General features: G+C 54.4%; 2 protein-coding genes across 2 annotated transcripts; both read left to right on the forward strand.

Moving 5' to 3' along the window:
- Positions 1 to 1,598: 1,598 nt before the first annotated feature.
- On the forward strand, positions 1,599 to 2,801 carry PtrM4_147010 (uncharacterized protein; the record flags this gene model as incomplete). Its single annotated transcript, XM_066109896.1, has 2 exons — positions 1,599 to 2,409; positions 2,461 to 2,801. 2 exons carry the CDS (start codon positions 1,599 to 1,601, stop codon positions 2,799 to 2,801), a joined length of 1,152 nt encoding a protein of 383 aa, XP_065959879.1.
- Positions 2,802 to 10,747: 7,946 nt separating this feature from the next.
- PtrM4_147020 (eukaryotic initiation factor 4F subunit p130) lies at positions 10,748 to 15,289 on the forward strand (the record flags this gene model as incomplete). The annotated part of the gene is made up of 5 exons (XM_066109897.1): positions 10,748 to 11,359; positions 11,408 to 11,800; positions 11,971 to 12,346; positions 12,401 to 15,140; positions 15,190 to 15,289. The coding sequence occupies 5 exons, from the start codon at positions 10,748 to 10,750 to the stop codon at positions 15,287 to 15,289; spliced, it is 4,221 nt and encodes a 1,406-aa protein (XP_065959880.1).
- Positions 15,290 to 15,342: the final 53 nt, after the last annotated feature.

The following is a 15,342-nucleotide window of genomic DNA, read 5'->3' on the forward strand; positions in this document are numbered from 1 at the left end:
GCCTGCCTCGACCTAACACTGACTGACGCCACGCATCAGGCCTTGTTCGTCGGCCATTTTTCTACACGGGCCCTGGTCTATGCATGCATGGAGCTTGCAGACCTCCATGTTCACCCACCCTGGGCCACCCATGCCGACCCTTTGAGCAGGAGCAGAGGGCACCCTGGCATGCAGCACACCTGATCCAGGAGCCCTTCGATTCGCCCGTTCCCGCTCCGTCTCTCCTGCGTTGTAGGCCCACGTCCCGAGCTACCGTATCCCTGTGCCCTGGGGGCTGCTAGCCCTCGACGTTAGTCACGCTTCTCGTCGTGTAACAAGCTGCTTCCAGATCCTCGAAGGATATCATGTTTCCCTAAGAGGGACCACTGTCCATGCATGGTTTGACCCTAGTCCTCGCTTTGCTTAACCTCGATTTTATCCGGATCGTCGACAGTAGAGTGCCGTCAAGCCTTTCGGTCTGAATGATCTGTTCCCCTCCCCTGCCGCTATTGCTGATATAGCCTCCGACCGTTCCTGACCCTCTTTACAAAGGCCTACCCGTCGTCGACCCAGATCCACGCTTCACCCTTCTAGAGCAAGCCGGCTGCTCATCACTTCACTCCTGTCTGACATCAAGGTGCCTTTTGCAAAGCATCCATCTTTATTTGGCGCACAGCATCACCCGCCCGGTAGCTGTCTATTTCCAGCTTCAAGTTGCACCACACTCACACACCCGCGCCCCAACTCTGCCCCCAACGTGCGACATCCCCATTCACCCCGGACTCGCATATCCACAACCCCAGCACTCATCAAACTTCGACCGACCATCCTGCCATTGTTGTTTCCCACTTCAGCCCGTCACAAACGCTGAATCTGCCTATTCTCGCTGATCACCCGTACCATCCCCGCACAAGCCCCGGGCACTGATCGACTGTGAACTTCAAAATTCATCGGATCATTACTCTTTGTGGAAAACCTGCTGTCTTCCTCACAATTGTCGCTGGACGCCTCTTGGACACGAATTTTTCCAGGTAAGCAACACGCCAGTACACGACCTGCAACAATCTGACAGCGAATAATAGGAGACGCCTCAGCCATACAGCTAAGCCTAACTCTACTCCACAACACCAGTTTCCGAAGCGCCAATGGTTGACGGAAACTTCATTATTCCTTTGTCTCCGCCTAGCTCGCCGCACATGTCTGCGTACAGCACGAGTGCCGCAGACCACGAGTGGCATTCTTCAGACGTCAGGACACTGGAACACACCCCACCACACTCAGACAACGACATGGCCATGCTACAGGCCGAAGTCTCTGGACACAACTTCGACATGAAGCGTCCGTCAATGCGATCACACAAGAGCTTCCCCTACTTGCTCGATGGAAAGAGCCATCTCAACAGTGGTAGCACCACACCATCAGGACATGATGAGATTGAGCACCACGACGTCCCCAACGTGACCTTTGGAGGCTCTGCCCCCACCAGCCCCATCTCAAGACTGACTCCCCCTTCGACCAACGATGGCAACAATGCAGACAAGCTTGAGGACCAAGATGATGATCTCATCCTCGACGACAAGGACGACGAAGACGACCTCAAGGATGAGAACAGGGCGCCAATGTCCGCTGCAGAAATCCGAGCGGCGAAGCGGAAGATGAAGAGGTTTAGGCTCACTCACAACCAGACTCGCTTCCTCATGAGCGAGTTTGCCCGTCAAGCACACCCAGATGCAGCACACCGCGAGCGACTAGCTCGGGAAATCCCTGGCCTCAGCCCTCGTCAGGTCCAGGTCTGGTTCCAGAACAGGCGTGCGAAGTTGAAGCGATTGACAAGCGACGACCGCGAGCGCATGATGAGGTCTCGCGCTTTGCCAGATGACTTCGACATGGCATCAGCTCTTCACTCTCCGTTTGGAAACTCTCATGGTCTTGGAACACCACTTGCTTCACCTGCATCCTACAACCCGAGCTTCCCAGAAAGCAACATGATGCGACCCCTGAGCATCGACACATTCAGGCGAGGACCACTAGACTCTCACATGTCGCCCACTGGTATCAGCCCTGCCTTTGGTGGCTTCGCATTCACGCCACCACAATCAGCGACAGACACGATATCGCCAGTCTCGGCTCACGAGGGATCACCCTTTGGCTTCCACTCAGCACCAATTGACACCAGCCCAAGGACATCGAACCCTTTCACATCCATGCCCGTTAGTAGCCCACCGGCATACGCCGCGCAGCACAGCATTCCTCGCCTCTCACTGCATGCCGATCGTGTTGTAAGGAGTCGGGCGGAGTCCCTACAGTCGCCTCTTCGTACCAGCATGAGCTACACTAGCGACAGCAGCAACTCAGGTGATTCCCATGGCCACCATGATAGCTCCCGGGGATACTCAAGCTCAATGATGCCGTACGGCATCGGCTACTCTTGTAAGCCACCCCCACTCACTTTAAACACGTCACCTGTTCTAACAAGTCTAGACTCCCCAGTACCAGGCTTCGGGTCCAACGGCAACAGGCTACGGTCCTTTTCTAATGGTGTTCCTCGGCGCATCGAGCTGAGTACCCATTACACACCCCATCGCAATGGATCAACGCCTCAGACAGCTCAATTCCCGTCTTACTCGGGCTCTCCCCTTGTCACACCTCAAAGCTACGCGATGCCGCAGATGAGCGCCCCCCACCACATGTCGTCTTTTCCCAATTCGTACATGCGCAACGACTCTGCACACCATGACTCGTATTCGGCCGTCGGCTCCATCCTCGGAGAAGTGATGGAGAATACGAGTCAACACAGCGATGATCATCATGATCAGTACTAAGTGTTCTTCTTGTTTGGCAGGCGTTTAAGAGTTACGATTTCACTAGCGGGGGGACCTGGACGGAAAACACGGCACGGGTCTGTTTCGACTGGTTTGATGACATGACGGTTGTTCTTCATCTCCCTCCTTCTGCGATACCAGTCTCGCTTCTTAGCAATGTTCTTTTCGGTGGCTTTTTCACTGCATCTTTATCACTTTCTCCAAAGCAGGTGACTCATGTTTGACATACTATCCATTTTTCCTTGCACTCGATGTACAGCGATATTTGGTACCTACCCTTCTATGTATTATTTTAGAAAAACAACCACATTGCATGTGGCTTACAAAATACCTTTTACCCAACCATGTACACAATTTCTTTCTCGCCTTTGATTCTATTTTGCCCAGCCATCACGGTATTCCCGTGAAGCCACCTCAATTACGAGACGAAAATCTTTTCCTGTAGAGAAGCCAAACCAGTACAAATGCAAACCACATGACTCCTATATTTGCCACCGACGCCGCTGAACGATTTAATCAATTTTTGCCCCCCTACGAGTGCAGATACCTAGGCAGATGCGGCTGCGGCTGCTAGAACAACAGGAAAACCAGTGGAGTAAGTGGTACAAAGTGGATCAAGGAAACCCGCACCGTTGCCCTGACTAAAGCAGAGTAAACGGTAGCCGGCTGTGCAAAGTAAGCACGAAGGTAGTCGCCCGCCAAGGCCCACCGTCCGGCGGCCTCCCAATCTAACAACGCAAGCGAAGGACCTAAGCGGAAAGCAGGCAGCTCACAACAGAAACGCCATGTTCCGAAGCTCACATTTGAGGTCACAATACCCATATTACACGTCCGGGGGGAGGGGTGGTGGGCAGGCGAGGCGGTCGTCGCACACGGTGTACGCAACAAAACATGGGAAACTACTGTAAATTTGGCAAAAAGAGTGGAGACGGGCATCGCGACGAGCGCGACTTGCGACTTGTGGTCAGTCTTTTTACCCTACCCGTGCTGTACGTTTACATTTCCGGAAGAGCCGCCCTTTCCCACATTGAGGGGTACGTAAGCGAGAGAGAAATGGCGTGGTGCAATGATGAGACAGATTGCACGAAAGAAAAAAAAGAAAAAAAAACAGACACTAAAATGCATCATGGTACCTTTGGTTAGGTACTCAGGTCATGGTCGTGGACATGGTAGTACTAAGATTTTTTGTTTCTTTATTTATCAGTTCATTGTCACCGAATCGGCGCTTTTGATTGGGACCGATGTCACATCACGGACCGTTTTTTGCTGTTGACATGAAAGGCTCACATGGGCTGGTTTTACCTAGGTTGCTGGCTGGCTGTGTACGTTGGGTTGATGACTAGTGGGTGGTGGGGGTGCATTTCCTCCGAAAATCCGGGCTTATGGGGTCGAGGCTCGCCTTGACGGCCATCACCGGCGACTTAGCTGTTACTTGCTGCTTTTCTGAATTGGGAGGCAAGATGCTGGATCTGTGTCAAAAGGATTTGGACGACAGTCATGATGAGACGGTGAGATAGGAAGTGATAGGGTAGTAGTATATTGCATTGTGGATAAGTACCTAGGTGAGTTGGGGGTACTTCGTTGAGAATACGATGATGGACACAGGGGTGTCTTATCGTGGGAGCTCTTGTGATGTTTGCATCTGGCATCGTGGGCATTGGCAACCAATTTGATAGGTCATGTTCTCGCTGTTGCTATTATTGTTGTCGTTGATGTTTGTATTTTCGCCACTGCGATATCTCCGACGTTTGCCCGTCGTATCTTGAGTATATGAAAAGTATATGCAAGAGGCAGTAGTACAGCCTCAACTTACTCACGCAACCTGTCAAACCCTACCGCGGGAAGATACTCGCCCAAATCCTTTTGCTGCACCAGTTTCTCTCCCAATCTCTCTGTTCCCTGACTTTCAATCTCCGCGTATCCGTCTCAAGCCTAACCTTCCTATATCATCGACCTCGGAATACGCATTCACGCTACCAATATCACCATCACTACTTCCAAGCCGCAGGTCACGCCCCCCCCCAAGCACCATGTACCCATGCCCCCTCCCCCGAATCATGCTTCCAGAAAGCTTCCACTACCAAGCGGCGTCCCTCATCCGCCGTCGATCCCATACCCTCCTCACAGTAGTTGCGCCATCTCCAGCCCTCACATCACCCCCCTCAGCACTCCGACGGCCGCCGCCAAAGGCGCCACCCCTAACACAACCCCAGCCTCCAATCTAAACACTACAGCTTCCAGAAGGTCTGGGATGGTGAAAATCACCTTACCACATGACCCCATCCGCCACCAGGGTCGCAAAGGTGCGCCTCTTGATATTAAACATTTGCACATCCACATGCAGCCATTGGGCGAAGGCGTGCAGGATCCCTGCCGCAAGATGGACTTGCATACCCCAAGCGTGGTTCAACTTTAACGAGCCCCGGGTATGGATGCAGTGGTATGGGGGGAAGGAGGGAGGGTGAGGGGAAAAGTAGTCGGAAAGTGGCACAACAAGGTCCGAGACCTTAATCATCTCCACACTATAGCTCTTCCCTTGCCCATTTACCCCAGACTACTTGATCCGGGCCTGAACTAGCCAGGATGGGAGACGATAAACGTGCAGGTCAAGTGTGCATGTACAGTACTGCTAGTACGTACGACTAGTACAGTACTGTGTGTGTGTGAGTGGAGTGAGTGGCGCTTTCTTTGGTAGATAACATCTCGGCATGGGTTATAAGTTCGCTTGGCGCCATACACAGCCCATACTTCGGCTTGTTTTTTTGAGGCTCAGGAACGCGGTTGCCAGCTTGCGATGAGGTTGCGTCGTCGTGGCTAATGCGGTTGCGGTATGGCTTTGCTCAGCTGAGCTGGCGGGGTGTGCTAGCTGGGTGGGCCGAGGATGGTCGGAACGTACAGCAGCAGGGAAGGGACGGCTATGACAAGGGAAAATCCGAAAGAATAGCGACATGGGGGTAAAATCTTTGGTACAGGTGGCTAAATTCATGGTCAGGAAAACATGGCTCTCGCCATGGTTTGTTGTCGTTTCTTCTTACTCTTACTCGTTAGCCTTCCACGATGCCTTGTACATGCGTGTACGTGCGGCTTTCTAGTGGGATCGGACGATGACTGCGAACCTCGGGATCATGGGGACACTGCCTTTGCGAGTACGAGAGCAGACCACAACGTGGAGATGACGGGCATTGTGATTGAATGCGTAACGTGCTTCATCTTCGGCCTTTGTTGCTACTGTACTGCTGTGTAGCTTCGGGTCATGCGAACCATGCACCTCATCTCGTGTTCTCCACGTCTCGTATTAGTCAATCTCGAATTCTGGCAATTTTCGCAGATTTCCTCATTTTGACAAGATGAGATTTTTAGCCTTTTTGCGGGGAAAGAAGTCATGGATGGTGGTGGCGCTCTCGCTTCCAATAGGTGCATTAAACAGGATGAACACATCACCAATGTTCGAGGTCAGTTAAGGACATGGATAGTCACGGTTCGTGCCAGCGGACAGGGGTGTGGCAGCACGCAGGATGGCGGCTGCGTGACACCCCGATATCATCTATCTTACATCGGTAGGCGTCTGGCTGGGGCTGTGGGGTCGGCATTTGGGCGAGGAACAGGATAGGTGTGGATCTTAACTTGATTAGAGTTAATCAACGGCTGTTGCTGGCAGTTGTTAGATTGATTAGTAGCCGCAGGCGGGTTTGGTGCAGAACCAGACAACGACCAAAGAACGAGAGCTTAGGCTCAATAATGGCTGGGCATTACCGGGGCGGGGTAGGGTTTGAGGCGGGCGAATTGGGTAATGGCATAACCTCTTCTTCCAAGCGGTGGTGTTTCGAGAAGCTCCCAAGGTCGAGTCCAGAAGTGGTGGAGCATGGTACATGGTTCGGGGCATGCGACTTTGTGAATGGGCAAAGCTTTCAGCTGCAGCGTCTAGGTACGGCATTTTGGGCGTGTGATGTGAATTCATCGGCTGAATATGTGCGATGAGGCTCGTCGTGCATGTTTTTCGTGGCGGTGTGATGGGGCCCTGCCATGTTGGGATAGTTTTCCCAAGTAGCTTGTACGGTGCTATGTGCTGAGTGTATTAGCTCCGGACTCACGTCGTATCTACAAGGGCCGAGCCATGGAAAACAACGGTCTCGAGTGAATACGACTCAGGCCCATAGCCATGGATGACAGGAGCATGGCGACTGTGAAGTTAGTTTGGGGTTCCACCCATGGCGCAAGGCCGTCGCGATGCGGTACGCCATTCCGACAGAACGCTCCAGGGCTACCGTTCACTTAGCTGTGGAGCACATCAGGTGCAGCACGAGCGGACTAGCGTACCCTATCGCTGCTTTTACACGGCGCCTGTTGTCCGACTCGTCCGCTTTGCTCACCATCGGTCGTCGTCGGTGGCCAGGTGTTGGCTAACCACTGAGGTTGCCAGGGCGGGGGAAAAGGCGCTACCAGATTTATTGTCCGCGACCTGGACGGGCTACACCAGAGACGCCGTCATGGTTAGGAAAGGGTTTCCAAGGAGTCCGGAACGATGTGCCTGAAGATGAGTAAGGGGCCTGCCTGTAGGTAGCATGCAACTGCCAGTCATCCCGGCTGAATACCGGCTGGTTCGACAGGAACATTTCCGCCCAACCATGGCATGCAAAGCTTACACATGACGACAGCACGCACGCACGCACGCACGCACGTACAAGACGCCATTAGATTTGTCAAGAGCCGAGGAGAATCGTGGAGTAAGGCAGGGCAAGGCAAGATGGAGTCGTAGAGGATCAGCCTTGCACGAAAGAGGTTGCTGCAGCGGTCCGGAAGCTCCGCCGCAGGTGCCATTGCCATTGGCAGAGACTGGTTTGAGCGCGGAGTGAAGAGTCGTGCTACTAGCGATTGGTGGAAGAGGACATATGTGATCACGTGTACATATCGGTAGGCTGCATTGCCAACATGGCGCTCCGCCAACGAGCCGGGGTGTCTGTGGCTTGTGGTAGCGCTCGCCGTGCAAGAGTACGTACCGGTACAAAGTCATCGGCGCCGCGAAGCGAGTAGGAATGTAGCCTTGCACAAGAAGCCTCGCCCATGTGCACCACTGAAGACCCATGCTTCGCGATAGCTGCTGGTATGGGCAAGTTTGGTGTTGATGGTGTCGGGCAGATTCTCGCGCCCAGCGCCTCGAGAACCAGCAAAGAGCGGGACGGGATAACGCAACGTGCAAGTGCAAGTGCAAGGACGCGGACGGGAAGCACGAACTTCCACATCTCATCTTCGACCTGCATTGCTTTCTCCACACACACTTTCTCAGCTGCCGCCACGGCCGGCACTGTACATGGAGCAAAACAAGCAAACACGGCCACCTACGCCATGGCCAACTCACTTCTAAACTTCTCTACCGTATACCTCGAGCGCCTGCGCCAGAGGATTGGGAGGCGTCCTTAGTGCCCGGACTTCGCTCCTCACCCGTTGACCTGCGCTGCTACGGCGCATGGCGATCATCGAGACGATACGAGCTACGAGAGTCCAGCGCCAGCGTGGCCAACGATCGGAGGACGGCAGGCTTGCGCCATCGACAAACCTTATGACGCGCCTCAACTGCAAGCTACGGCATGCGGGCTTGCGTTCAAAAGGGAGAGGCTGCCACACACTTGCGACGGCTCTTGCAGACGACGAGCACGTCGCCGAGGCACGTCACCCTGCGCCTGGTCCATGAGAGGTGGAACTTCCTGGAGCCGCTGAATCAACACTGTCCTCGAAGAGCCGAACACGAAGTCGTCAGTGCCCTTCTTTGCCTTCTTCATCATTCCCCCCACACCCTCAGAATCGTCGATTGTCATACGTACAGTCCAGCTTAAGCGAACAGAATTCGGGCACACGCCATCTGCAAAACATGTAATTGCCATGCGCAAAGCCAGAAGCACGACTATCCTCATCTGTCGCAATAGAGCTCCACATGCCAGTGCACAGCTCAAGTCTGAGGCCAACCCCAGGTATAAAGGTCACACCAACGTTGCCCTCAACGCCTTCTAGCATGCTTCCGTACCTGACATTAAGGCTCGCTGCGTCGTACCCGCAACAGGGTTTCAGGGTTTCAGATAAGTCGTGTTCGGAACTGTCTGATACCACAACATTTCTTCTGCTGTGTTGCCGGCGCATACAAACCCGCGGCTTGGGCGCCGCCGCGCAGCTAATGCGACGCTGCACGCCAGGCTTCCGGCAGCTCCATTCGGCTTCTCACCTAGCCGTGCTCCTGTGTCACCGGAATGAGTGAGTCATAGTAAGATTTGAGTGATGACCGCCGCGAGATGACTGTGGCCATGTTGAGTATTGGCAATCCACGAGCAGCGATTGGCAGCAGTCGGTATCATGTTGACATGTGAAATTTTGTGCACTAGCCAAGCACTCCGACAAGCGACTGAATATCTCAGTCAAGTGGTGGTTTTCCAATACTTGTACCGTACCGTAGTTGAACGATATGTTTGTAGTATTCTGACCGTAGTTTCGCACAAAGTCGCGTAGGCGTCTCACACCGGAAGGGCCTTGAGACCGTGCACCTGTCAAAATTCGGCTGAGCCTGTTAGTTTGAACCAAGATCCAACGCATCACCTACTGCCAATGCAAGATGCGCATTCAGATGATATTTGGTACAAGACATTGCAATTGCAAAAGCAAGCTGATCAGATATGACGTGACCAGGTTTGTCGACAGTGGCGAAGATACAAGAGAGGGGTTCTCACATGACAGTGGAGTTAAGGCGGAGATGTCTGGCATGTGAATGGTCCACCCGGAGACCACAGCGTCATTGTGCAGGACGACGTCAATCGCTTTACACTTTTTCTCTTGATTGCGACAATAGTAACAGTAGTGCAACGGTTCTGACAACGGACGCTTTGTCTCTTGTATGAGTTCAAAGTAACCGACTGTCCCTGACCCATAATCAAGTGGTTTCCGGGTACACGTCAGCGAGGCAGCAGAGGGCACAGGCCTGAAGTGTGTTTGCCTCGAATTGTGTTGAGTTGGCACGATACACCAATTGTAGACAACGGATATGATGCGTGGTGCTCTCTGGGATGGCGTTTTCCAGGCGCACAGCCTCCTACCGTCACTACCTCTCTTGCTGTTGCCACAGCGCACAATAGTCGATATCGTCTGGGCATCGTGCCCCTCCCGGCAGTCATTTGAGATTGCTTCTGCCGAACTATACGCATGGATATGTATCGTGTTCCGATGGAATCAGAAGATACTACAGGGTCTATAGCCCGAACTCTGGTTATGTGATGCACTTTGCTTTGGTGATGCCGTCCTGTTGTGCTGTTTTGGTGTTGCCTCGCTCTTGCCTTGTGTAACCGAAGGAAAAGACGATTGCGCACAATCCTAGGCATTACCGTCCAACGACGATATAGAAATCGGTACTGCACTGAACGTACCATGGACCAGCTGCCGGTACCATTATAAAGAAATCGCCTTAACTGGTGTGGGCGTTGAATGTTGAGCCTGGCATCCCACGGCTCGGCTAGGCCAGCACCCTCGTTGTGGCTTAGCCTGGCACTCAAACAATTTTCGAAAGAGCCCAACCATCTCCCCTCCACACACCCGTCTCTCCATCGCGAGAACATTCATCACCTACACACGCAGCGGTCTCCGTGATAATCACAAGACCCGCTCGCCGATTTCACGAATTAATTCGTCGAAATCCATTCTCCGGACAAGGATACCTGCCGAGACTCCTTCACTGAAGCGCTCGGACAGCCTCCAACGCCCTTCCCAAAAGGAGTTGACCTCTTCTCTTCGTAGCCGACGACGCTCTTTTCTGCACCCCGAGTTTGTCGTTCCGGCAACTCATTAATACTGCAGATTCTCCAACGCTCGAATCTGGGATTCCAGCAACAACGTCATCCGACCGCACCTAGGTAGCGATTGCGCGAGCCACAGACCGAACTCTCACAACCACCTCACCCACCACCGAGTCCATGAGTAATCCCATCTCGAACTCGCAAACCCCGCCGATTGCCGCTTCCTCGTCTACGACCGCGAACAGCTCCTCTACAGGATCGTCCGCTACCGTGGCCGCTGGATCGGCTCAACCCACTGCCAGGAGCTCTTACGCCAACGCGACCAAACCCACGATCGTGTCCAGCGCAGCGCCTCCCGTGGCAGTGGGAGGACCTCAGCATGGCAAGAGCTCGTCTGTTTCCCCGGTGAATGGTAACAGCGCCATCAAGCCCGCTATTCCTGCCATGCCCACCATTGTGAGCGGTGGCCCCAACGGCAACGGCAACCTCCACGAACACAGCCGCAAGTCGTCGGTTCAGATCAAGCAGACACCCCCTGTTGCCACCACAGGCGGCCCGCCCTCTGGCATCAAGTTCGGGTCGCTCGCCGGCTCACCAGCCCCCGCGCACGCCTCGCCTGTAGTGCAGGGAAACCTGAACCCGCAGGCGCAGAACCCGCGCGTCGCCTCACCTGCGCATTCACCATCGCCTATCCCCACGCCTGTTTCTGGAGGTCCCAAGCCCGACGGGTTGCCCACACGGCCAAATTTGGTCTTTGGCGGTCAGGGCGGTGAAAGCACTGAGCCTAACGTAAGTCCGCGCCCTGCCTGTCAGCCTCACGCTCTAACTCAGCCACAGACTCGTCCCTCCATGCCTCCCCAACCCAACTCGCACGCGCTCCCACAAGCCCAACATTTGCGCCGCGAGTCCTCGCAGTCTGCACACAGCGATATGAGTAACGCCAACATGGGTCGAGGCTATGCTCCTAACAGAGGCGGACGCGGAGGATACCCCCAAGGTCATTACAACCCACAAATGGCGAACCAGTCACCTCAACCATACCGCCCTCTGCCTCATGGCATGGGGCGGGGTCATGCCCCACCATTCCAGCCTCCGGGTCCGATGCAACAGCGCTCTCCCTACACTCAGAATCGTAGCCCGGCTATGACACCAGCTACAATGCATCACCAGCAGCAGTTAGCCAATCCTCAGGGCATGCCATACTACCCAGGGCAGCAATACCCGCAACAGGTTCGTAGACCCTTTGTTAACTTGACCGTTTTTTTGTTTTTCAATCCACATATCCTGGTTCTGTGCGCCGAAGCACGGGATCCTGACCCAACAATTTCCATACCCACCAGATTTCCTATTTAAATTTCACCCAAATCATTGAACACTACCTAACATTGATGCCAACGCAGAACATGTACGGCATGCCTCAACCTGCGCTAGACCCGTACAACAACTTCTACCAACAAGGCTACGGACTGCAGCAGTCCATCCATTACCCAGGTGTTCCCGCCAGCCCTGGACGTGGCTTTCCCCCGCAGATGCAACCGACTCCCTACGGAGTTCCCCCGTACGGCCACCAGCCTCAGGCCCAGAGCATGTCTCGCACTCCTTCCAACATGTCAGAGCGCCCGCCTTCTGCTGTTCCGCAGCCCTCTACCCCCGCAATGACCAACGTAAACCACATCTCGCACACGCACACTCCTAGTATCACTGCTGCCAGTCCAGTGCCTAACTCGAGCTTTGAGCGCCCCAAGACCAAGAGCAAGGCTATTGTAATCAAGAATGGTAAAGTTTCTACATATTGCACTATTTTGAAAACTTCATGCTAACAATACGTAGCTGATGGCGAAGTGGTTGATTTTGCCAAGAAAGGTGCTTCCCCAGCGCCACCTGCTGTGGTCTCCGCACCACCTGCCGCCCCTCGATCCCCAGCTATTGCTGCCACGCCTACCCCGCCATTACGCGCACCTAGTGCCTCTGATTCTACTCGTGCTGAAGACACCGCCGCTAAGAAGGCAGACTTCGTTAAGCAATTCCAAGAGAAGCTGCGTCTTCAAGAAGAAGCGGAGAAGAAGGCAAAGGAGGCTACCGAAGAGGAGGCCAAGGCTGAAGCCAATGCTAAGCTTGCAGCCAAGGAAGAGGAAGAGGCCAAGGCTGCTAAGGAGGCCAAGGAGAAAGAAGACGCTGAAGCAGCCAAGAAGGCTGAGACAGATGCTGCTGAGAAGAAGCGTCTTGAAGACGAAGAGATGGAGCGTATGATTGCTGAGATGGAAGAGGAAGAGCGCAAGCGTGAAGAAGACGAGGCACGCTACGCTGAAGAGAAGAAAAAGAAGGCTGAAGCTGAGAAGGCCAACGCTGCTGAGAAAGTCAAGCAAGAAGAAGAGCGTCTCCGAAAACTCGAGCGCGAGGCGGAAGAGGCCGAGGCAGCTCGTGCAGCAGAGACTCCAGAGCAAAAGGCTGAACGTGAGGCCAAGGACAAGGCTCTCTTCGCTGGTCTGAAAAAGAACACCATGTTCGGCCCCGGTGCTTCTCAGACTGAACCTAGCGAGGACTCAGCACCCCCCGAGCCCGCAGTCGTTGCCCCTGCGCCATCAAAGACTCCTACTGGTGGATCAAAGCCAAAGCCGGCTGCTCTCAAACTCGAGACGAACAAGTCTGTTGAGCCCGCACAACCAACTGCTGGTATGCAGGCGCTCAAGACTGCACGATTCCTCGAAGTTCGTGCTGAGGTCATGTACCCCCAGGGAGTGGCCAGTCCTAACCCAGCCCTGAACAACAGCAACAGGAGTAAGGGTCGTCAATACGACAAAGACTTCTTGCTGCAGTTCCAGGATGTCTTCAAGGAGAAACCTTCCGTCGACTGGGACTTGAAGTTGAAGGAGACAGTTGGCGACGAGCCTGCTTCAGCTCGCGGTCCTCCATCCGCCCGTCCTGGCTCCATGATGGGCGGCCGACAACCTTCTCGTTCAGGACCTGGTGCTGGCAACGTCATGGGCCAGTTCCAAGGCGGTGGATTCTCGGGAGGTCGCACTCTCCCGGCAGGTACGACATCCGAACAGCGTTTCCAGCAATCCCAAAGCGGACGTGGTGGCTCTATGACAAACCCTCTTGCTCATGTCGTTCTAGGTGGAAGCCGTGCCACTTCTTTCCCTATGGCTCCCCCCATGGCACGTACCAGCTCCTATCAGAGCATGCCCCACGGTGGACCCAACTCGCCTCGTGTTGGTAGCTCGCGTGGCAAGGGAGGTGGTGGCAGCCGTCGCGGAGGTAACAACAACGCGCAGGAAGCCAAACAGATGCCTTTGACTGCTGGTCAGGAGGTCAAGGCATTGTCCCGCTCGCAAACTGGTTGGGTACCCACATCACTCACCCAGCCTGTTGCTGTTCAAGCACAGATGGGTGCTGGCCATATGGCTCCTGATATGGTGCAGCGTAAGGTCAAGGCCGCCCTCAACAAGATGACGCCCGAGAAGTTCGACAAGATCTCCGATCAGATTCTCGAGATTGCTGCTCAGTCCAAGGATGAGACCGACGGTCGCACCCTTCGCCAAGTCATTCAGCTTACGTTTGAGAAGGCTTGTGATGAGAGCCATTGGTCTTCCATGTACGCCAAGTTCTGTAGCCGCATGCTGCAAACCATGAGCACCGAGATCAAGGATGAGAACGTCCGCGACAAGCACGGCCAGCCAGTCGTTGGTGGTGCCCTTTTCCGAAAGTACCTTCTCAACCGCTGTCAGGAGGAGTTTGAGCGTGGTTGGGAAGTCAACCTGCCTGACGCTCCAGAGGATGGAAAGGAAGCCAAGCTGTTGTCAGACGAGTACTACATCGCTGCTGCTGCCAAGCGAAAGGGTCTCGGTCTTATTCAGTTCATTGGTGAGCTTTACAAGCTTGGCATGTTGACTCTGCGCATCATGCACGAGTGTGTGCTCAAGCTTCTGGATTTCGAGGGTCTTCCTGACGAGGCTGCTATCGAGAGTTTGGTCAAGTTGCTCCGCACAGTTGGTCAAACCATGGAAGGTGCCGAGGCTGGCCCCAAGATGATTAACATGTACTTTGAACGCATCGAGAAGGTTATGAACATGGACGGGCTTCCGTCGCGTATGCGATTCATGTTACTCGACACCGTCGACATGCGCAAGGCTGGCTGGAAATCCAAGGACATCCTCAAGGGTCCCAAGACAATCGCCGAAATTCATCAAGAGGCTCTGCAGGCTCAACAGAACGCCGAGATGGAGCGTACCCGTTCGAACCAGCGCGGTGGTGGTGGTGGCCGTCTGCCAATGGGCCGTGGCGATGCTCGCTCGTTCTCTGGTGGTGGCATGCAGCCTCCCCCAGACACTGGTAGCCGTGTACAGATGGACGACCTCCGTAAGCTCTCCAAGGGTGCCTCTGGACGCAACCTCAACAACGCTGGAGCACTCGGGCCTTCCATGCTTGGTAGCCGCAGCGGCAGTGGCCGTCGTGGCCTTGGCCCTGGTATGATGGGCGGTCGTGGCGAGGACTCTGGTGCCTCCTCCCGCACTGGCACTCCACCTGTGCAGAAGGAGAAGGAGACAACGGCCCACGCAAATGCTTTCAGGTAAGCCACATTTTGATAGCACTTGAGAATCACACTGACATTACAATAGTGCATTAGCAGCCCTTGGCAACGAAGACGCTGGTGAGGCCGCCACATCAAACGCTGCAGAAGAGTCTGCCGCCGACCCGGAGGCAAAGCCTTCGGAGTGATGACCTTTCTTCGTTCGAGCGCGTGACGGTTATACCCATAGACCACGCCGCAC

This window comes from Pyrenophora tritici-repentis, chromosome 9, assembly GCF_003171515.1.
Source record: "Pyrenophora tritici-repentis strain M4 chromosome 9, whole genome shotgun sequence".
Taxonomy (NCBI): Eukaryota; Fungi; Ascomycota; class Dothideomycetes; order Pleosporales; family Pleosporaceae; genus Pyrenophora; species Pyrenophora tritici-repentis.